Source organism: Lolium perenne, chromosome 2, assembly GCF_019359855.2.
Source record: "Lolium perenne isolate Kyuss_39 chromosome 2, Kyuss_2.0, whole genome shotgun sequence".
NCBI classification, from domain to species: domain Eukaryota; kingdom Viridiplantae; phylum Streptophyta; class Magnoliopsida; order Poales; family Poaceae; genus Lolium; species Lolium perenne.
In genome coordinates, this window is record NC_067245.2 from 56,758,781 (window position 1) to 56,783,278 (window position 24,498).

Here is a 24,498-nt window from a genome sequence, read left to right on the forward strand (position 1 = left end):
CTGTCGGTGTACAACACAGATGCCCGTGGTGCAGGGATCAGAATATTTTCTTCTGAATCTGTCGGCTGCAAGCAAGCAATGTTCCGCAGGAGCTAGCTTGATTACTCTGTATAACTAGAGACTATCTTTAGCCTTGATTTAGTCAACCGTACGTCAGGTGTTCATATACACTGAACTCGATGCCGACCATTTCTTTTGGATCATGGACTTGTTCAATTGACAGATTAGTTGACCTTTGAATGCAGCAGAAAATGTAATGTATGCAAGAATACCCTAAAATAGTCTTGATTAACCAATTTATACTACGGATTTAATCAATCATGATTGGTTATTCTTTTCTTTGTTTCAAAAGCAAAGCCGCAGAGGCTTCATACTTTAATTTAGTCAACTTTACTCTATTGACCACATTCTTTAGCATATAGTCATTAATTATTAGGAGAAACTTTCTATGCCAATACCTCCTCTTCGTATCTTACAACAGATCAGTAACATGATACAGTATTGCAGACCACCAACCTCGTTAGTAGGTGCGTGGGAGTGCTCAGGACCCAGGCAACTCCACTGTGATCATTAGAAAAGACAGTTAGAGTTAGCTCCACACTCAATTCTATAATTTCACAACTTGCTAGCTAGCTAAGGCTACGATCGAGTTTATCCTTTTCGGGTGTCCATCCACCACCTTCTCGTAGAGTCAAGCACTACCATTTAGCAAATAAACATAGTTGGCACTACAAGGCATTAAATCATAACTATTCATATCAGCATGGTAAACCTAGTTCATCTAAGAAAAGGCCGGAGGAGCTAGGGAAATTCACTTTTGAACTTGGAAACATATGCTCCTGCTATCTAAAAAAACATTTTAAAATGTCAAAAAAAATCTGAACAAAAAATGGGCGCCTATATGTCGACATTATATAGGTGCACGCAAAGTTTCGCGGAAAATTAACATTTTTTATGTACTGTGTGAAAAAGATAAAGAAATGTATCGTGAAAAACTCTTTTTTAAGCACCAAACTTTGTCTTTTTTACACATGACACAAAAATATCGGTTTTCCGCGAAACGACTTTATGAGCACGTAAAATATCAACATGTATGCGACAATTTTTCGTTCAAACTTTTGTAACATTTTAAATTGCATTTAGAAGTCATTTCAAATACCGGGAGCATATGCTCCCGGGTCCAAAAACACCTCGTCCAGAGGATCTATCTCTTCTATCACCTAAACAAAAATACAAAGGTCGGCTTAACCAGCAAAACAAGATCTGGTTTATTTCGAAATGGTGTATTTGTGTTTGAGCTAACCTTTGTATTTTCCATTTCTAGGATTCAAAAACTAATCACTAAAAGAACTACAAAAAGAAAAAGAAAAAGGATTGCAACTCCACTTAACAATCAACGTTGACTCCTTAAATGATTGAATGTACACCAAATATTCTTTCATTGGGCCTTTTTTTAATAATGGGCGCTTTATAACTCAATATTCAGTATTACACCCGGCCTCCGCATGACAATGATGCACACAACCACAAACTCCGAAAGACTGAAAGAAACTGAGATCTGATTACAAAATGCATCACATGTATCTAAGACGCCACACTTGATGCAGGACCAATCCGAAGATTACATTGCCACCCTTGGGAAAAAAAATCCTTCGTCGTATCCTCCAACCGTGTAGACACCTCCATAAAGAGGCCGCGATGCTCCACATGTTATAGAGGAAACGCGACTAGGGGGGCATGAACGGAGTGTCGTTGTGCACTCGTGGATAACTTGCATAAGATTAGAATTCTAGTCATTAAAAACCTTATCATTTCTACATAGCCATAGCGACCAAATTTCTGCAATCACTCCCATCCTAATACATAACTTAAACCTATGATCCACCCCATTAAACCAATTGCCAAAAATATTCGCAATACTATGTGGTGGGTATAAGGTAGAACCTATCTAGATGACTGGCCATATAGATCTAGCAAACTTGCATTTGAAGATTAGGTGTTTAATAGTATCGTCGTGATGACAAATACACACTTTCTTACTTCTATGCCAGTTAGCTTTGCAAGGTTGTCTTTGGTGAGGATAACTGCTCGACAAAGATACCATGTGAAAATCTTAGTTTTAGCAAAATCTTCATCTTCCAACTCATATTTTTATTAAAAATTGGTACCTCTGGTTGAATCGGAGTTGTGTACATAGAACCCACACAGAAATTGCCACTCTCGTGTAGATTCCATCGAAACTCGTCTTTTCCTTGTGAAAACTGAACCAAATTATGTTTTTGCAGCAGATTGTTCCAAGAAGCTAGCCTTGGATCCATGAGATCTCGTCTAAACTTCACATTTGGTGAGGAAGTCTCCAACACTTTAGCGAGTGTATCACCTTTGTGCGCGCAATATAGTACAGAACAGGATATTGTTCATGGAGCGTGGAGTTACCCATCCATTTATCCTCAGAAGTGAGAATGAATCATATGGAAAGAAGAATTTCTTTGTTGCCATAAGACCAACCCAAAAATGTGAGTCACCTGGTTTCCAAATCACCTAGGACAACGCACGAAAGCCAATGTTCTTTCTCCTAAGGAGGGTTTGCCACATTCCATCATCGGTAAGAAGCTTGAAAAGACATTTACCTAGGAGGCTATTCTTGACTTTGAGGTCATGAATCCCAAGACCTCCCTAATCCTTAGGGCGGCAAACCACACTCCACTTCGCCAATCGATATTTTTTTTCACTGTCTCCTTGCCAAAGGAATCTTGATCGGAAATAATTCAACCTTTTTAAGATTACTTTTGAAAGTTGGAAGAAAGATATCATATACAGTACCATATTAGTGAATACTGAGTTTATGATCACCAATCTTCCATCCAAGGATAATAATTTACCTTTCTAGCCAGTTAACCATAGTTGTAACCGTTTCTCGACCAATTTCCATTTAGCATTTATAAGTCTCTGATAGTGGATTGGAATCCCCAAATACCAAATTAGGAACTGGTCTTGGCTACAACCGAATAACTTGGCATACTGATTGACCTCATCCTGGTCCTGACCGAAACAAAACAGCTCACTCTGATGAAAGTTTATTTTGAGACCTGAAAGCAGCTTGAAGGCTGGGAGAATTAACTTCAGATTTTGAGCCTTTTCGATGTCATGTTACATAAAGAGGATTGTACCGTCAGCATATTACAATATGGATAACCCGCCATCAACAAGCTGCAGAATCACACCAACAATTTGGCCATCAGACTTCGCTCGCTCAATCATTATGGATAGCATGTCCACCACGGTACTAAAGAGCATTGGCGATAAACGATCACCTTGTCTTAGCTCTTTCCTTGTCTTAAATTATTTACCAATAGCATCGTTGACTTCAATGGCAACACTACCCCCGATACAAAGCTATGAATCAAAACACGCCACTTAGCTGAAAAGCCTTTCAGATATTAAGGAAAGACCACTTAACCTTGTCATAGATTTTCTTAAAATCAATTTTTAAAATAACCTCATTCAACTTTTGTTTATGAAGTTTGTGTTATGTTTCATGAAGGCTAACCACTCCATCTAGGATGTTATGACCTTGCATAAAGGCTGTTTGAGATGGACGAACCACATGATCGGCCACAGTATTTATCCTGATTGTGGCGATTTTGGTGAAAAATTTAAAACTAACATTGAGAAGATAGATAGGTCGGTATTGTTGAACCCTTTCTGCTGCATTAATCTTAGGTAGTAAAATTATCTCGCCAAAATTTAAGCGAAACAATTCTAGTTGTCCGCTACAGAGATAGCTAAACAAATCTAGAAGGTCTGTTTTAATGACTTCCCAAAATGTTCTGATAGAACACCGCCGAAAAGCCATCTGGTGCTGGGAAACAATAGAATATTTCCAATAGGTTAGGGTCAATTAATATTTATCTATGCATACAGCGCAAAACGATACTTTGAATTTTGTTTCTCTGTCTATTTTTAAATTTTCATATTAATATCCTTTCAACCAAAGGTGGCAAAATGGAAGGTGTTAGGGCAAGTTCATCTTGGTGAGTGCACCATTTGTCTCTTGTGTAATTTGTATGATCCGGATGTTCAACTATTGGCATATCTATATTCTGATTGGTATGTCGTTCTATCGTAGTTGGCAATGGTCCCATATCTGCTTGGCATTTTCTGTTGGGAGGAACTCCTTTCCAGTTGTGCCACATAACCATGAGTTTGCATTGACTTTAAGAGGCTGATAAAGTTATAAGAACACGACCCAAGACCGCTGAGTTTGACAGGCAAACGCCACCACACATTAATATTGGGAGAGCATACTAACCGGCATATGTGTGGCCAAATCAGCCGCCGCTTGAGGCCTTGTTCGTTTTCCTGGGATTGAATCCAGACGTGGAAGGCTACATGTGGTTGTCGCCACGTCCCTTCACTCGGCCCTCTGGCGTCATGGAGTTTTTTCAGAGGTAGGGTGCCTAAGGCTGTCAGTTTTGCTGGCTTGGAAAAAGCATCTCCCCGAGCTAAAAAAAAAAACCTGGATTGAGGCACAATCCAGATCAATCCCTGCGGCCTATGGATTAAGCGAACGAAGCCTGACGTAACTGGAAGCCTGAAGCTAGTAGTAGTACATCGCGAAGTACAACGGCACACGATAAATGCATGTACATGTACAGCCGTCTCTAGCACGCATTTCTGTTCCTGGCAATACCAGGGACCAAAAAAAAAAATAGAGAGAGACTCAGACAACAGTCACAACACCAACCTATTTTCTGTCTTCCCATACACATATGTACACTGCCTAACAATGATGTAAAACTTGACAAATACAGGGACGGAAGTCACATCATTCTCACCAATCATGCAGTTCTTTGTTTCAAAAAACACACGAAAAATGTGGACAAACAGTGAAGGGAAACTTCATATTCGCAAGCTTGGAGATGAGAAAATGTCAAGAGCTCAAACCTTGTGTAATCAGCATGAACAGCATGCCATGCTTTTCCTATCACTGGATGAAAGAGGGGATCATCAGATGGACGAAAGAGGTGACCATAGACATTATGGCGCAGTTATATTGTAGAATCTGTACAACACCCCAGCTGACTAAATGGGGTGGAAACCACAGCAGATTGGCAAAATTTGGTACACGACAACAGGCGGTGCGACAATTTCTGTCAGGAAAAACACAGCCTACATGCACACTCTCTACCCGAACTGTTAGCTCACTGCGATCGCCTTACAAAAGTTGAAGCCCTGGTAGCAGAACAAATTGCCACTTTGTGGAGAAACCTCGAAACGAATAAATGGAACCCTGTATTTTCTCATCAGAACTCTGGGGTCACATTTCAATGCAACTCAGTGACACACGGTGAACAGCAGACATATTCTGTAAAAAATGCTCCCGCAGTATACATCTGCAAGCACACAAAGACAAATTCAATTATATGCAGCCAGCCCAAACTAAAATGTGGATTGATGGGACTATGTGCTGATAATTCATTTTGTTGAAGATGTCCGCAATTGCAATCCATCTAATCAAAAACATGAAACAGAGACTATGACGAAAAACTTAATAAGATGCATCACACTGCTATGGAGTACACTTCTACGGGGTTCATGATAAATGCATTTGGGATTTCTGCTCTTAGAAACCTCTATAAGTTAAACCAGTGTAAGACTATGGGAACAGAAGTATTGACCAAAACGATACACAGTTTTGAGTTTTCTAAGAATATAAAAAGAAGGTACATGTGAAAGCCAAGAAAAATACCTTCCAACCTCAGAAATGGAGCTTTATATACATTGTTGATACAACTAACCTGTAATATTTAATGAATTTAGCCAAGAGTAGGAATGAAAGAATAGTGGCAAAAAAAGATGGGAAAAACAACGTAGATATGTCAGAAATAACTACCTATACTCAAATCATACAGCTGAGGAGTCTTCTACTGGCAGCAAACAGATAGCAAATGAATCAAATGATGCTATCTGAATACAAGACTCCCATTCTGCTGCTGTCTTATTTTCTCGATAAGTGATTGATAGAATGACCTGAATGCTTTTGTATCATTTCCCTGTTAAAAAAGAGAACTATTATTACAACAAGAAATAGTCTATTATAAAGTGAAGGTTTAATTTGTTACTATTCCACCTAACAAAGAAACCCCCTTCCCAGAGTAAAAGGACCAAAAAAAAGATGACATCATTGACTTGCCAATGTTATTATGAAATCTGAGATAAGACAGCATTCCCAAAGCAACAGGTCAAACAAAAGATGACTAGACTGAGCCCAACTAGAGCTGTGTGGAACCAACCCTAATTGGATATAAACTGACACATCAGGGAACCAAGCCTAACCCTATAGACACTGAACTTGGTCCCCAGCCCTAGGGATCCCAATTCCCAACAATCAATCAATCAATAAACTCTAGTTCCTCTAATAACCAAAGAGTCGACCCTAGCCCCCACTATCGTCTCCAACCACACCAGTTATGGATCCCACAGGCCAGCAATCATCCCCAAGCCATGAAGCAGCCCTGAGATCCAAGGATTTTTCAATCGTCATTACCGTGAAGTCACAAGTCAAGAGCTAAATGCACAACATGTCAATACATCTCACGGTTCGTTTAATTTTGAGTTGCTAGGTGATACTAATAACAGTCTGCAAACTTGAACGTCATCCTGATGGCACATCCACCAAGCTGACAATAGCTCGCGAAATGACCCACTTAACTTTGCGGCTATCAAGCTATGTACTGCAAACTCATATGTTTACAACTTGAAATATATTGAACTAATGTACTAGAATAAGTAGTATTTGGTGCTATCAAGCTATGTACTACAAACTCATATGTTTACAACTTGAAATATATCTGTGAACTAATGTACTAGTAGAATAAGTCATATTTGCTATGCACTCTAAAGCCTGTGACTGAAGCATAAATTGTATTTGTTGTACTAATGTAATACTATGTGTAAAGTTGATATGCGTCTAATTAATCTGCAGAGTTAGAATCTGGCTTGAACAAGATAAGTGGTGTAGAGCTGTAAATTCTACTATTTTTCTCTAAATAAACAAGAGAATTCACGTTCCAGAGCAGAGGGGGTGTCCTGGGAGCCATCATATGTTCATAGATATACATATAGATTACAAACAAGAAACAAAAAAAGGTCAAGATAATGAGCATGCCTGTAACTTTTGGTAGTACTGTTCAGCTAGGTCTGGTGGGCAGTGAGCTTCTGGAAGACCTTTTGCTACAAAATTTACAACGAAGTCCTCCCCGAATCTTTCATACATAATCTTTTGAGCCATCACAATTTCACCAAAGAGAACAAGCTACAGGGAAAAAAACGATCAGATGAAGCTTTTGAACATCAAAAAAAATATCGGTATACCAGCATACAACAGCGTGCAGATTTTTACTACAGTAATGATGTTAAATGATTGCACAAAGTTCTGAAACAAACAATCATACATACTGGTGCTCTATGGAGTCCATGTTACAGTTGATACCAGATTAAACGATATAATTGTTTGAACTGCATACCAGCATGCTCAGTTTGGATACCAAGCACCCTAATAATTATCAATGATTCCAGATAAACCGATATAACCGTTTAAACTGCATGAGTGCATGCTCAGTTTGGGTACACTAGCACTCTTATTATCAACCCCATCATCAGGAAGCAATAAAAGTACTTGCCTAGGATGCCAAATCATCATATTGTTTGGTGCAACTCTATCAGTCATAGGAAACTGAATAGCTAAGAATTTTGCAATCCCTTGCATAGTAGCAAAGTTAACAGATTAGCTTCAAATTCTGTGCAGAGAAATATGTACTCTCTTTTATGCCAAAGCCCAACTTAATATAGTGTGCAGCTGAGAACTGAAATAACATAAATTTATCCTATGAAGTACATGCCACGCCTTAAGATAATCTGGAACTTATCGCTGGGGATAATTCTTCCACACACCCCTCTACATCCGCCACCACCAGTCCCCACAAGGGAAACAACCCAATCTGGTGAGGTAATCTCTAAGGATGGTCCGGTTAGAAAATTGGATATATATAGAAAGAAGTCATGTGGCTAACAATAATTTAATATAACTCACTCTACATTAGAACATCACGAAAATAGAGGTTTCACACCACTATTTTTTTTAGCAAGCAAACTTTTATTAATCAAAGAGAGTCGCATCGTTCAGAAGGTGGGAAATTAAGAATTCAGGGGGATCATCCATCCAAACACCGCTAGTACTCTGAGGATCTACAACTTAAACGGGCAGCTTGATTTATTACAAAGAAGTGCAAGTTTTAGAATTTTTGTTACTCTGGCAAAACTAAATCTTTATTTCGACGAGTTAAAAATCTGAGCATACTTAAGAAAGCTGATATGTCCTACATGACTGCAGACTCAATACGATGGAAAAGTAAGGTCATCTAAAATTTATATAGTCTCTTGTAAGCCTGATGTTAGGCAACTGTCAGAAATTTAACTTAACTAGCAATGCCATATACTAATAAGAAACTATCGGCACTGAAAGTTGCAGTATTTCACAAAATGTGATGCCTATAACTCCAGCCAACATGGGCATTAATAAGGTTATTGAGGTTCAAATAGAACCAAAGACAAACAACCAAAAAATTGATGCAAAGGTTTACTTTCAACACAGCACATGCAAGAATTGCAAGATTATTACCGTATTTGCATCACGCAAATTAAATGATTTATCAAGGACACTGTATAAACAGCAACCAGTAGCAAACTTCTCAATCATGAACACTCGGAAGCCAGGAAGCTGTTGAAACAAGAAAATAACATAACAAGAACATATGAGACTTATGAGTCAAGGTACTGAAGAGACACTGAAAGGCATCAGATCTAGAAGTGAACATAGAAATACCTTATCATCAGCTTTGGACGTAGTGCACCAGTCTTTTATGAGTCTGATAAAAATCTGCACACACGCCTAAACAAAACCATAATCAAAGTATAAGCGAACCTTGGAAGTTGAGAGCATAATTTCCTCTCAAAGAGGAAAAAAACATAATAGGAAGAAATATGTTCATCAAGATAACTGGGATCCTCACCTTCCGAAGTAGGATATCTTTATGACTGCATGATGTATACAAAAGCAATTGCATTATAGTCTCCAAATACTGTGTACAGGTAGGGGCAAGGAGAATCATAGACAGATCATGTGTAACCATCCCATGCAAGAATGTGTATAATGTCCTCTGCAGCTCTTGCAGTTCTCGCATTTCCTGCAACATTATAAGAAATTATTACAGCTTATAAGGAACCATGCAATTCATCCAGCATCCAAAAAGTTTTGCCATTTAAGAAAAAAGAAAAGACGCATGGCAGAATAAGCAAACTAGGTAGAATTTGTAGGTAGGGGTAGGGGTGGGCAAATAAACCAAGGACCAAAAACCGACCCTCAACTAACCAGAACCAAGACCGATATGGCCAAAACCGATTATTTCGGTTGCTTTCACGGTTCCCAGATTATAAAAACCGAATTTAGTTCGGCTACTTCAGTCATGGGCTGCAGTTGACCAAATTGGCCAAAGAACCTAGATAATTGCTGGAGCAGCCCAAATAACAGCCCAGCCCATTACGTGAAGTGACTTCCTGTCTCTCTCATGTCTCGATTCTCAATGCAGCCCCAGCCCAAGTCCCCACTCGATCCCCAATTTCCCATCAATTGGTCGCCTACCTAACCCTGGCTGCCTCCCTGTGCACCGCCTCCTGCTCTCCACCGTGGCTACCAACGGCAGCCCCTTTCCGGCGACAGACGACGGCCACTTCCCGGCGACCTACAGCACATCTCGTTCCTCTTTAAGGCTCTACCTTGCCCCTCCTTTTTCCTCTACCATGCTCTGCAGTATGTTCTGCTTGCGACCAGTAATCTTGGCAGGGCAATGCAAGGGCTCAAGGACGGTTCAACCTGTGCATGACAATGGGGCTTCCTATGAGCAGCGCTGACAATTTTTGAAGTAATTATATTGTGATGGCTGCGTTACCTACAAATCGGTGCTATTCCACGAAAGTTGCATTTCCTGACTGAGGACCGAACCAAAGTTGTGGGGGACCAAAGTGTCGGCTATTGTTTTTCAACGAAATCGACCAGTCAGCGAATTCTAGAAACAGACATTCTTTTAATCCCGAGGAACCGAACCAATCGGTTCGGGGGAACCGAATGCCCAGGCCTAGGTAGGGGTAACAAACCAGCCAGGGACAAAAGCTAGCAACACAAGTAGAGGTGATGTATAATACAACATAATTGCTATTTATATTTGCATCACAGGCCTATATTCAGGGAGTAACAAAAATCAAAAACAGCAAGCCCCAAATGCAGTTTCGGGTGCTGGATGAATAATTTAGTCAAGTTGGAATGGCCACTGAAGGTAATACCACTGCAAGTTTGTATCACCGAGTACAATGGTTAAAATGCTAGTTCTGGAAAGAAATACAAGTTTCTATGTTGGTCGGTAGTTTTGTCAGATGTTAGCTGGAGTTACACCATCAGAAAGAAACAAAGTAGAAAGGTGGTACAACACCATGAGTGACAAAGAGGGCCATGTGGCGCATCCCTATATCTGATACATTCAGAAGACACTAGTACTTGGCATTTTAGGATCGGAGACGAAAACAAGAACAAGAATCTGCAAGAAGTGAAGAAAAAGAAAAGCTACGTTTCTAGATGTGATTAACTTTACCTCAGTATTTCCTGCAGGACCAGTTGAAAAGGCATCTTGTGACAGTATCACAGATAAACGACTTGCAATAGTGGGAAAGACATCCTCCAGTATTCCACTTGCTGAAGAATTAAACTTGCATATTATCTGGTTTATCAGCACAAGGAATTCCACCATATCTTTTGCCTGTATGAAAACAAATAATGATGTGAGCAGCCCAGTGGAGCAAAATATATTTATCTGCGTTTTTTTTAATAAAAGAGTGCACTGATGACAGAATATTTCTTGAAATAATAATATGAAGTTCAACAGATATGAGAAATACGTGCAAGTATACCCAAGAGATGAGAGTAACTGAGAATAGAACTGTGCGATGTCATCATCCTAATCATGTTGGGTTCTACGTTGCTGTTTGGCATTTGGAACATCAATAAACAACTTTATGTTTTTCATTACATTTTATATACCACTAGGATCATTCCCCTACGCCTTTCCTCACATAAATACTTCTGAAGGCTGAACTGTTACTGAGAAAAGAAATCTAAGTGCTACAGGTACCAGACATCAGCAAAGAAAGCAAAACAAAAAAACCAGGAAGAGTTCATTTTAAATTAATCTACGGAGTAATTAAAATGAAATACCTCGTTATCAACCAGCAATTGTCTTAGTGCGACTGGAATACATGGAAGCACCGAGATTCCTAATATCTCAATCATGCGGTGCAGAAAGGATATGACCTGCATTTGCACAAGTTCAAAGTGGTTAATCATCCAAAGAGAACTAAGGAAGATCTTAAACAAACAGGTTCAGATTTACCTTTGATCGTAGGGGCTTCACGTTAGGAAATGAAACAAGGATTTGTAAAACAACATCAAGGGTCTGAAAACAAAATGGTAAGCAAAATATCAAGGGTTTGACTGATCAAGGATTTAGCAAATGTCTTCTCTATTTACCATTTGCATATGCTACTTAGCGACATGCAAACATCACCAAACAAGTGCTTAAGTGAAAAATATGCAAGTACAGAATGACAGAGTTTACCTTTTTGAACATGACCCCGATTGTTGGCCTACTTACCATCACGAGACGTTCATTAAAGCCCTGGAACAGACAACAACAGAATCCAGTAAGGATGTGGTACAAATGACTTGCCATGTACAGAACTAAGAATTTGCACACTGAGTAAATCAGGACTATATCAGAAAATAAAACATGAAAGAAATTACCATACATGGACCAACAAATTATCCCCCATAATAATACATAATATGCCATTTCTCATTTCTTATTAGGTGTACAAAGCATACCTTGGTGAGCATATTCAATGCAACAACAATCTGTTGAAGACTCATCGCTCTTGGTGACGATTCTTCAAGTCCTTGTGTTTTGGCACCCACTACAAGCGACTCAATCTGGAATTGATTTTAGTTACAACAGTGAGTTTTTCCTTTCCTAGAGAATTAAACTATCATATTGCGTAGAAGGGAAACAGTCACCTGATGACAGAGAGGATTCAGCAAAGCTGTCAAGCACTGAACCTGCTTCTCTGGTGACAGCTCTTCAATACCGATCAACAACCCAACAGCCTGAAATAGGAAAACATGGCATTGGTCCAAGTTCAGTATTCCCAGCTACAGAACAACATGAACAGCTGAGTGCAAACTAAGTTGGGTTATAGAGACAAACGGACAATGCACCTCGAAAATTTGGCTGCCATCCTCTGAGCTGGAGAACTTTGCCTCTTTATTTGCCCAGTCCATAGCAGTGAATTGTCCTAGGACATCTTCCAAGGTCTATTATTAACTCACAAAACATAAACAGACTCAGATCTAGAATAATAAACCAGACTAGATGCTGGGAAGATCTATAAAAAAGGATAAGGAAAGACCTGCAAGATGGTATCCAAGTAAGGCACTAGCTTTGCCTTCAACAACTTAACAGCTTTCATGAACAAGTATCCTGCTCGGCGGCTCACAATGGAATTCTGATGGTGTATACCACGCTCATCCAAGAAAGCGGCAAGAAGGTGTGGAACGTACTGTACATTCTCTTGCATGAACTTGATGTAACGGGTAACTGTCTCGAGATACACCGACGCAACTAGACGGTGTGTGTGGCACGGGAACCTCGCAGAAAGGAGCATGGGCACAAGCTCCCCGAGCAGCCCAGTCCCAGTACGGATCTCTTCCTCCCCCACTATTTCCCCAAGACGGTAGAACAGGGTAAGAGTGACCTCGATATCCTCGACGGTAGCTTCTGCAGATGAGAGCGCTGTCACAAGCAACCCCTTTATGAACTGCTGCGTGGCCGCTGGCGCCACTTTACAAATGTTCCTGAACAATGCCACTAGATCCTTGCGCTGCTCCGCCATCAAGTCCTCCTCCTCCTTCCCAATCTTGTCAAGCACATCAAGATGACCCCTATACACTGGATCATATAACATTTGCTGCCGCACCACCTCTAAGATCCGTCCCAGGTGCCCCAGCTGCTTCTCCGATGGAGCCTTCATGGTACTCACATACCCAGCTAAGAAATCGAGCACGGAACCCGAATCAACATCGTCGTCATAGGCGCTCTCCGCCGCTGAAAAAACAGCCGGTAGCACCTGTTCGAGCATCTCCAATGCGGCGGCTCCATCGGCATCGCCAGGGCCAAGCTTGCGATAACATTCGAGAGCCTCGGCAGCGTAGGTCGTCACCAGAGTCGCCATCTTTAGCCCGCTGTCTGGGCTACCGAGCCCCTGCTGTGCAGACAAGAGTGACCTCAGCAAGGCCACCTTTGCCCTTGCATCCATCCTCTTCGCAGCCACAGCAGAAAGACATCCCGCGGCGGCGGCAGCAAGTGGAGCAGCAGTTCCAGGGGACAGCGCAATGTCAAACAGAAGAGGAACGAACACATCGTTGGCGACCAGCGCGACATCGATCCAGGAGATGCACCTGCGCGCCGCATCAAGGGCTACGGCGGCGGTGGGAGGGTCTAGAGCACGGAGAGAGCCGGCGGCGTCGTGCCAGTGGCGGGCGATCTGGGGCACGCACTGCGCCCGCATGGCGTCCTTGACCCTGCCGGCGTCGGCGGTCTCGTCGGCGCTGCGGGGGTAGTCCTGGGAGAGCAGGTCGTCGTCGATGGAGATGAGGACGCGGGCGAACATGTCGGTAGGGCCCGAGTGCGGCGGGGACGGCGGGAGGAGGTCGAGGAAGTAGGAGGGGTAGACATGCGGGTAGTCTAGGCGGACGAGGAGGGAGATGAGCTGCGCGAGCTTGTTGCGGAGGAAGGTCGGGGAGGCGGCGTTGGAGGAGGAGGCGAGGGAGAGGAGGGAGGAGCGGAGCAGGGCGAGGTCGTCGGGGAGGGCGATGCGGCGGCGCAGGAGCGCGTCGTGGAGGGACTGGAGGCACCAGAAGTGGACGTGCGCGTGGGGGGAGGAGGCGAGGCCGGAGAGGCAGAGGCGGAGGAGCGAGGAGGGCGGGGACTCGTCCCGGGCGCGGGCGCAGAAGGCGAGCGCCTCCTCGCGGATGGCCGGGGAGGCCCCGGCGGCGGCGGGGGAGTCGGAGGCGAGGAGGATGGCCTTCTCGAGGTCGTCCATGGAGGAATCTGAGTGGAGGGGGCGGAGACGGGGAAAGAGAGGGGCGGAGGCGGCCGCGGAGGTTAATATACTCCTACAAGGGCAGGGCAGGAGGAAGAGGGTTTGCTCTCTTCGCTCCTTTCCTCTTTTGTTTGCTCTAGTCGTGGGTAGATTTTTCTCCTTGTTTTGGGTTTACTAGCAGAATTGCCCGTGCGTTGCACCGGGAAAATAAATTATGTTTTCATCTGTAATAACAGGTTTAAAGATATAGGGGATCTACTTGTAAAAATGCAAGTATGATAAGATCTTTTTAAAAAACAGGGGAAAAATCGGCATTTTTATTGATAGAGAAGAAATTGAATGAGAAAATAGTGAATCCACTTTACTACATGGTTGGTCTGATTCTTTTCAGATTAGATGTGCGAGGTGTGCGGGAGCATGTGTTGGAGCCGCCGAAAAATATATATTATTTCTGCGGAACTTGGCATATCATTTTGTATCCACTCACATAATATTGTATATTTTTAAAACATTGAAATATCACTCTTGATTTTATTAAAAATGTTGTCTGCCCTCTAAAACACCAAAGGGTTAATTTTGTTGATATTTTTAGGCTTCAATGCTTCGTATACATCACCCACAAGAAATGGGTATGACATCCAGGCAGATGTGTAGCCAGAAATTTTGGCATGGCGCGGTCTCGTATAGCACATGCCGCCTACAATACTCGTTGGCGCGTGTGCACGCAGAAGTGAAAACACCTGAGATGCAGAATTTGGATGTGCGATTCATCAAGGGAAAAAAGGCAAATCGTTGCTTGCAGAATTATATCGCTCCATTACAGTGGAGGAGGAGACTGCGAGCGCCTCGTTCTGGCCAGCAGCTCCGGCGACGGCGCATGGGAAGAACAAGAAGGGCGGGGGCTCTTTCTTGCTGGGTCTCGTCGCAAAATCCCTCCGGCTATTCCGTGCTCCGACAGCGCGCCATCCCCATCTTCGCCCCTCTCGGACGCATCTTCCGTGCTCCGACTTCGACCGGCGCACACTGATTCCAACACCATGTGTGAGCTTCTTGTCCTTCTCTGAAATTCCATCTCTGCCTCGCGCAGCCCACCGATTCCAAGGCACATTGATTATTTCCAATCTGATTGGGTCTTATCTTAGATCAAACGATGGCGCTGCTGGTTGTTCTTTTCCAAGGCGGCTTGTTAGTTCCTACAATAATTAGCATATATAAAGCGGTGAAACTCGATCTAACCAAGCGATGTGGGACTATTAGAAACAAAACATCCAGACATGGCTGCCTTTGTGTTCCCGTGGTGGGACTATCGAGGTATAATCCCGTGGCTATGGTAGCTTTTGGACCGGACGCACTTCGTGAGGAGCTTGCGGCCCATGAATGCATACCAGGCCAAAAAAAACACAGCAACGTGGACGGCAACGTGGACGGTTACCCTGGCGAGATATTTTTTGAGATGGGCCCAGGAAGGATTAGAGATAGCACGACGGACAAAGAACCCACACCGCGAGCCATCGGGTATGATCGGTAGGAGCGAACCATAAGCGGTGGCAACCACAGTAATTTCGTTTGATAAATATAGGCAATTAAAAAACGGACGAAAAAAAGGGGAGAAACCTTCCGTCCTTTATTAGTAGGTATAGATAGATAGGAAACAAGCCCGTGCGTTGCACCAGGACAGGAAAAATCGCATTAAAGCCGCACAAAATTTATGGTTGTTACAGTAATGACATGTCACAAAAACCTAATAATTTTGACATGTCATGGCGCGCTCCTTGGTTAGGCGCGCCTCCTCCGCCTCCTTGATGTAAGTTGCTACGAAACCAAAACAATATTAGTTTAGATAGTGCATGGTCAAGTTAAATGTTCAAATGGAAGCCTTTTAGTTTTTGAAGAAGACATTAGTTTCTAGAGTGGGATCAAACGTTGAACTAACACCAAAGGAAAATAAACCAAGAGATTAACATTAACTAATTTAGCTTGAAAGATGTTTAATTTTAATGATTATTTGTGAAGAGTCGGGCATACATTTTTAATATTTTTACCAAATGTACAATACTTCCACCAGACAAAGTTCACAATTGCATCCAAAGATAGTGGCAGCCAAAGATTGTTAAAGCTAAAGGGAATATATTTCGGGAGAAGCACGAAAAGTAGGTTCTTGTCGATACAACTGCGGTGTGTTCATAAATAGCAAAATTCAGTATACCCGCGACGGATTCCATGTCCTTCGGCGGAGGACTTGAGATGCGGGGGTGACACTAAGGCCTTCTATTAAAGCTACTTGGTTTGCTTGTCAAGTTAGACACACTTCAAAAATACTGAAACCCATTATCTTCTCTTCTTTTCCATCATGGTCCATAAGAGTGTAGCTACGCGGCCCATTATGGCCCGAGCGGGTACAGTTTGGAAGGATGAAACTAACCATACGATGCTAACCCGTGTCAGTGCTGTAATTTTGTCAGCAAAACAGGGGTACGTGAAAGTTTCTTTTCTTTTTGCAAGATCGTGTCTCAGTCTCTAAATCCTCATTTTCTCCCAATAACCAGGACTTTTTTATAATGCCTAGATTCACGCTCTTTTTTTGCAAAAGAGATTCATGCTTTTGATTGTACGGTGGAGAAGAAAAATCGGCGTATTCACCATGGCATTGGTCAGTACTGACAACAAGATCCATCTACCACGACGTACTTGTACTTGCTGTGTGGTTTGGAAACTCCAGTCTGTAGCTGCAGCGATTTCAGAACTCGAGGTTTTTCTCATATGCACCACAATACAGTATTAGACCACATATTATCCTACCTGTGCAATCCAGAACAGATCTTATCTAATATATACCACCAGTTCAAAAAAAAAAAAGAACAGATCTTGTTGACTAACTGAAGAAATACATCGGCAGTTCGCACTGAATATGGAGAATCAGGTGGCTATCCCTGTCGTGGAGGCCCTCCGATGAAGGACCTGAAGATACCAGGCAGAGACAAATCGCCAGATCTGAACCTCCATCGTAGCCATCATGTTAATGTTAAAGTTGAAAAGCATGAGGGGAACGAACTGAGCCTCCAAATCAATTCCCCTTACACCACCTGCAGGCCCGAACCTCCCAGGCTGCCCGACCCGCCGCCGCCTCCGGGAAGAGTTTAGCTGTCGTGCTATGCAAGGAGGCAGCCATCCAGCACGACGAATCCATGCTCTGCCTTCCTCGTCCTGGAGAGCTGCTCCCCGGAGGGCCGCCGCGCCGCCATGCCCTCCAGCTGCGACGTCTCTGCTCCGCATTCCTCTTGCAGGACAGCAGGAGAGTTGTCCCCGGATGGGCGCCGTGCCCTATGCCGGAGGCAGGAGGCTCACCGTCGGGTTCTCTCGCCCCCTGCACACGCTTCTCTTCCTCTGGTCGAGGCCCTTCGGTCTTGGGTAGTGCTCGGTGACTCGGTGAGACGACCTTTTCGGACGGAGGAAAAAAACAGCTAACGGGTAGTACATCTAGGCGGTGGCAGCCCTTGTAAATTCGACTAAACACCAAGGGTATATTTAAAACGGACGAAAAATTAGGGGAGAAACCTTCCTTCCTTTATTAGTAGGTATAGATATGGGCTCATTTTTTGGGTTTTTAAGGGGTTTTGGTACGCGATTTTGACAAAAAAAAAATTCTTTTGGTGAAGAAAAGCACGGAATGACTCTCTGGTTGAACTATTTCACTCCTCTAATCTTTTTATGTGGCGCCCTTCCGAGCGGCGCCACACCTCTTGCGAACGGCGCCACATATCTTGGTGTACGTGGCACGGTCGACGTTGCGCGCCCTTAACCAGCTGACGTGGTATGGTGTGTGACGCCGCTCCCACGGGCGCCACACACATCCTCTTATGTGTGGAGGCCCGAGCCACCCTAGCCCAACCAGACCTCATTTCCTGCTCAGCTCTTCTTCCTCCTCCTCCGATCAAGCACCCCACCTCTCTCCCCCATCCAAATCTCGCTCAAATCTTGGTGGATTTCGTTGGATCTATCCGTGGAGTTCGTTCCCAACCCGTTCTTTAAGGTAATCTCCTCTGCCCCTTCTTTCATCCAATGAATTGATGAATTTGGTTGGATCTAGATGTGAAACCCTAATTTGATTTGGCAAGTGAAGTTAAGTTTTTTTGGAACGATGGTGTTTGTTGAAGTAGGATAGGTGTTAAGGTAGGTTGTATGGGTAGGAACCCTAGCTTAATTTGTTTTGACTATGACTAACTATTGAACACATGTATGTATGTGTTGTTCACATTATGCTAGGGATGGAAAGAATTGTTCATGTTCATCATGTGGACAATGATGCTTTTTTGAAGGGAAACATAGAGCCGGACCTGGAAGAGGTTGACTTGGTGTTTGACTGTAGCCCCTAATTATGTCGAGGTGGTAGCACAAGTGAGGATTGAGTTCAATTGGAATGAGCCAAATGATGGTGTTGAGCTAGAGGGAAGATATAATATGGGGTTTGGGATGCACATCAGTTGGAAGACAATGTTGTATCAACTCCTAGCAACATTGGTCCATTTACAAGGAGGCGGTGGCTGAATAACAACACAAGGCTCTGGAGTTATTTGCAACCAAGACGGTTGATGCTAATTTGCAGCTTGACCTTAACCGGCGCTCCTCCCCCATTGATGCTACGAGTCCACCACCCATGAGCCGAGAAGAAGCCACCGAACCTCCCATTATCCAAGATGCACCGTTGGAGAAGGAGTATGACGAGCGTGAGGATGGTGACAATGATTTCGAGATGAATTACAACTATGTTGGTGATTTGGACGAATGTTTAACGCAAGAGGACATGGACCACGCCATTCCTTATTCACGATGTTATGCCTCGGACTCGAATGATGATGGTCTCGATGAAGAACTTGATGAGGATGGGTTGATGGCTAAGGAAGCCGAAAGAGTCGACATCTTCAAGAAGGTAACTGGACGTGATATTCGGATACCATTGTTCTATGATGTTAATCTTGCGGATGGAGCCGTGGTTGATGGTGGCAAGAGTTTACTTCTTGGAGCTAGGCCAATTTCCAAGAGGGATGTGGATGCCAGGACGAATGTGATATTTAAAGGGCTCGCGTTCGATACCTTCTTGGAATTGAATGTATGGATGAAGGAGTTCTCGATTAAGCATCATCGCCCTTACACCGTTGTTCACTCGGACTTGAAGACGCGGTACACGCTCAAATGTGAAGATAGTAGGTGCCCATGGGTTGTCCGTGCAAGACCTTTCAAAAAGGACCCTCTTGCCACATAACAAGTTGTGTAGCGACTCACATGTGCCAGGGGAAGAAGCTTGATGGCGCGGATGCGCAGCCAGACCACCGTCAACTCACATCCAATTTCATTGCATACAAGCTCTTGGCTGAGATATCATCACTTCCAACCATGCGCATTAGGTCCGTGCAAGATATGGTGAAAATCCTGCTTTGACTACAACGTCAAGTATGGGAAGGCATGGAAGGCCAAACAAGCCGCATTCAAGATGTTGTACGGTGATAATGATGCATTGTTGACACAACCATGAGTATATGGTAAATATTTGGTGGACGATTATTTTGAATTTTTGCACAATATTTGTAGATTACTACTTCCTCCGTCCATAAAAGATGTACGAACTTTGTTAAAATTTAGATGTATGTAGACCTATTTTAGTATCTAGATATATCCAAATTTGTTCAAAGTTGTGGCATGCTTTTATAGACAGAGGGCATATTACATTCCAAGGATACATGGTGTTACTGGCACATCGGTTATTTCTTTGTGTGGGTCCTAAAATAGAGAGTAATGTTTAGCATGGGGCCAGAAATATGTTGTCCCAAATATCTTAAGTCATTGAGCTTTGGAAGTGCACATTGTTGCCTCTAAACCTTCTGAACGGGCCATTCGAATTTTAAAAACAAACTCATTAAATTAACTTCCTTTTGCATATTTATGATGTCGGTTCAATGTTTAGTTGGGTACCGGTGGGAATGCACAACGTTGACATGACCAAGTTTCACGTTAAAGACGCCTGCGGGAGACGACGTGATGAGATGGGAAGATAAGAGGAGATGGATGGAAATGGTAAACATTATGTGTTTGACAGAGGATTGAGCATGTAGTGTTTTCTGTAAGTATTTGCATAAGTAGTCATAGGATTTTTGGCATTTTACCATGCTCACGTGCACCTTTTCTACTTGTTTCACCAAGATCCTAAAACCAATAGTTTAATGAAAAAATCAATCAAAGAGGTCATTTTGGGAAGAAATGTGATTATTTGAGGCAATAAGTACCTTCCAAACATGTATCCACGCACCCTTGGGTCAAGCCAAAAGCAAATTTCGCGAAGAGATGACCACAATTGCTTTAATGACCTGTGGTACGGGCATCCCCGCTTGTACCAGATGATGTACCATGTGTTAGTGGATTCGTCTCGTCAAACCATTTAACCCCGTGCAATTGGATCCGGGATCAGAGTTATAGAGCCACCACACAACACAGAAACCTCACCTACCTAAGGGATTTGGAGGGGGGAATTAGCTAAGGAATCCATCGCCGCTATTGCTTGGATCGTGGAGGCTTCATCATCACCCTCATAATCATCATTATCACCACCACCATCTTCATCGACATTCCTCTTCATCTCCTTGTAATCCCAAACTCTCGTGAGGCTTTACACGTGTACTTGTTTGATCCCTTGTGCTCCATTCATATAATTATGATGATGTTGTTTACCTCCTGAAAGGACACATATGTCTCCTGAAAGGGGGGGGCTGAATAGGCGGATTCAAACTTTTACGAGATGGGATTAATAAATGCGGAATAAAACTAACGTTTACTTTGTCAAGCCCAAAGCTTATATACTATGGTTCACCTATGTGCACCAACAACTTATGCTAAGCACAACAAGCAAACTATGTGATAGCTAGATATATAACTTCAAGCACGATGGCTATCACAAAGTAAAGTGCATAAGTAAAGAGCTCGGGTATAGAGATAACGAGGCACGCGGGAGGCGATGATTTATCCCGAAGTTCACACACCTGCGAGTGCTAATCTCCGTTGGAGAGATGCGGTGGCTTAGTGCTCCCGATCGCCACAAGAGGCCTTACCTTGAGGTGTGGTTGCTCGATGCACACCAACGCCACAAAGGCCTCACCCCAAGATGCGGCAGTCACACCACACATCGAGCGCCACGAAGGCCTCACCTTATTCACCGGTGACCCTCGCCACAAAGGCCTAGGTCACGGTTCCACTAAGGGATTTTCTTCGAGGCGAAAACTGGGCCTTATACAAAGCTTGGGGCACGGATCCACAACTTAATTGGAGGCTCCAAAGAATTCGCCACAAAGGCCTCAAAGCCGTCTAGGGTTCCAAGAACCCAAGAGTAACAAGCTCCTCACTTTCACCACCATGAATCACCGTGGAGAGCATAAACCGATGCACCAAATGCAATGGCAAATCCTTCACTCCCAAATTCCACCAAAGCTACAAAAGCTTGTGGGAGGAAAAGAGAGGAAAAATAAAGGAAATTCACAAAGAACTCCAAGATCAAGATCTAGAGGATTCCACTCACAAAGAGAATGATTCGATTGGCATAAATGTAGATCAAGATCTCCTCTCTCTTTTCCCTCAAATGGAGGGCAAGAATCATGGGGGATTGAGAGATAGAGCACACTTCTCAAGGTCAACAATGGAGGAGAGAGAGAGAGAACGAGAGAAGCAACAACCCAAGGAGGAAAAAGGGGGGTATTTATACCCCCCCCCCCAGAAAATCGAGCCGTTGGGGAATACCAGGCCGGAATATCCGTCCTAAGTGAGGGCCGGAAATTCCGCCCCCACCGGAAATTCCGGCCAGGAAAATGAAATTTCTGGCCAAATTTCCGGGGAAGGGGGGTTACTGTAAGCCCGGCCGCTAAGTCCATAGCAATTTTTCGTGGGCTGGAAATTCTGCAAATTTCCAGCCCAGAAATTCTGCAAATTTTCGGCCCGGAAATTCCGGCCTAGAGAAAACTGGGAGCAACAACAAAACTAGAATGACTATAAGTTGAGCATCCAGATTCGGATTTTGATGATCTTGGGTTCGTTTCGAACCTAGTAACAAGCTCTACAAGATCATGCAGGGAACCATCATATTCCTGTAAGTTAGGATAGAAATAAATGATGAAAGGTTTGACCTATCTAAAAAAGACATACCAGTAAAACCTCCACCTCGAAATGCAACAAGTTGCCCGTGCAAAAACCATTCTCGATGAACTAGAGCTTGTCACGAGAATAAGCACAAGCTCTAAAACATAACATAGATAAGATCCAAATAACAACCAAGAAAGATGATGTAAGGATGCAAAGGTTTGAGCTCTCCGAAGGATACGATCGAGTTACTCACTCGAGAGCCCTCTTGATAGTACGACAACTAAACTATAAATCGGTCTCCAACTACATCATAATACCGGTAAGAAAGGAACCCTATCAAGAGCAAACCTTAACCTTACGCGTTTCTCTTGAGCTCGATGATGACGATCTTGACCGCAACAAGATGGAACGCCTTTCTTGATTGTGCTTGCTAGATGAAGTCTTCTGGATTGCTCCCCCATATTCCACCATGGGAGAGCTTCTTCTTTGGGGAATCTTTACATATCTATGATCACCATATGAATGGCAAGTTTTAAGCAAATGATCTCTTCGATATGGCTCATTTTGAACTTGCACATCATTTCTTCATTCTTCATCATGTTGATTTCTTGAAGTTAACTTTGAGGGCTCACTTCATCTTCATCTTCATCTTCATCTTCATCTTCAAGACATACTTGACACTTGATATTCTTCATCAGTTTCTTATTATTGCAACCTTGAAGCCAACATATGGTTCAAGCATTGCCTATGGACAACTCCTATAAATATAACTCAATACAAACATTAGTCCATAGGGATTATCATCAATTACCAAAACCACACATGGGGGCTCCATGCACTTTCACCTCCATGTGCGAGTAGTTCCATTTGTTCTTGGGGTGGAGGAATCCTAGCTCTATATAGCATGAAACGAAATAAATATTGTGATGTCTTCATTTGTATTATGAATGTATCGGGGTTTTTTCAATGATGTTGTGCAAAGTCGACCGCACAATAGTTTGCCCTTTGGGACATTGGAGGAAATCATCATTGTAGATAGTTGGTGGTTTGAGGGTGGAAGTGAGAGCATCACATCCCATCAACTAGTATCAATGAGAAATACTAGAGATTCTAGAACCAAAACCTTAACCATGGGGAAGCCCTTAACCATTGGTGCCTCCGGTGAGGGCCATGGTGGTTGCGATGGGTGTATAGCACGCGCGCCTGTGGTGCACCCACCTCAGACTCCGCCCATACAAACATACCCTGGGACATTATAAATGGTAATTATGTTTTACATCTATGCGCTAGTGGTGAATTTGCAACTTCCTGATAACTATTTACTCTTGTTGAAGTTTCAAATACTAAAATCATCGCTCGCTTTGCTAGCTATAGCTTTTACTATATTATTAATTTATTCGCATTAATAATTACTTTGTTCACACAAACAATCAATCATTATACGCACTCTTGCTTTGGAGCAAAGATAGCTCGCAAGTACAAACAAGCAAAGGTAGTAAAAATCATTACAACCATAGAAAGTGGATTCGATACTCTTTTATTCAAAATTAGCTATGTCCACATGTTCACTTGCAGAAATCAAAGAGTTAGGTGCATTTCAAGTGTTCAATTTGTGTGGTTTCATGTGACCAAATGCCACGATGGCATATCAAATACTCTTATAGGTGGCTAAAACTTATGAAGTGACATATATATCTTGAGTAGACCACCTATGTATATTTACACTTATCATGTCGAAAGTTCAAATTTGATATGCTCAAAATAAAATGTTATGTTGTACTTGTAATTGTCTACTTATGACTAACTACTGCAAGATTGGAAAATATTTGTCTTTGCATATCCTTGCAAATTTTATATGAATATGAAGAATACGATTGCACCTACAATTGAGTATTTCGAATTTTCGATATTCATCACGCAACCATAGCCTCAACCTAAATAGTGGAGCTTTCATAAAGGGGTGGCGTAAAATAGAGGATGCACACGCATGCATGTCCGGATTAAGATCCATTCATCACTGGAAAAGTGCAACTCGATCCACCATTGCCATCTCTATTGCCACCATGACATGGCTAGTGGCACCACCATATTATAAAAGCAACCTTGTACTCCTCC

At 42.8% G+C, this 24,498-nt stretch overlaps 1 protein-coding gene across 1 annotated transcript; it reads right to left on the bottom strand.

The window, feature by feature from the left end:
- Positions 1–5,015: 5,015 nt before the first annotated feature.
- LOC127332695 (exportin-T) lies at positions 5,016–14,378 on the bottom strand. The gene is made up of 15 exons (XM_051359017.2): positions 12,574–14,378; positions 12,383–12,478; positions 12,182–12,271; positions 11,993–12,097; positions 11,727–11,786; positions 11,502–11,564; positions 11,327–11,422; positions 10,707–10,871; positions 9,075–9,248; positions 8,888–8,953; positions 8,684–8,782; positions 7,172–7,318; positions 5,897–6,056; positions 5,753–5,801; positions 5,016–5,396 (listed from the first exon to the last, which is right to left on the bottom strand). The coding sequence occupies exons 1-13, from the start codon at positions 14,263–14,265 to the stop codon at positions 5,967–5,969; spliced, it is 2,943 nt and encodes a 980-aa protein (XP_051214977.1). The 5' UTR covers positions 14,266–14,378; the 3' UTR covers positions 5,016–5,396; positions 5,753–5,801; positions 5,897–5,966.
- Positions 14,379–24,498: the final 10,120 nt, after the last annotated feature.

Coding starts and splice junctions, on each gene's coding strand:
- LOC127332695 (XM_051359017.2), bottom strand. CDS start 14,265: ATGGACGACCTCGAGAAGGCCATCCTCCTCGCCTCCGACTCCCCCGCC. Junction 7,319..8,683: donor ATTTGCGTGATGCAAATACG/GTAATAATCTTG, acceptor TTTTCCCTGTAG/CTTGTTCTCTTTGGTGAAAT. Junction 6,057..7,171: donor AGTACTACCAAAAGTTACAG/GCATGCTCATTA, acceptor CTTTTTTAACAG/GGAAATGATACAAAAGCATT.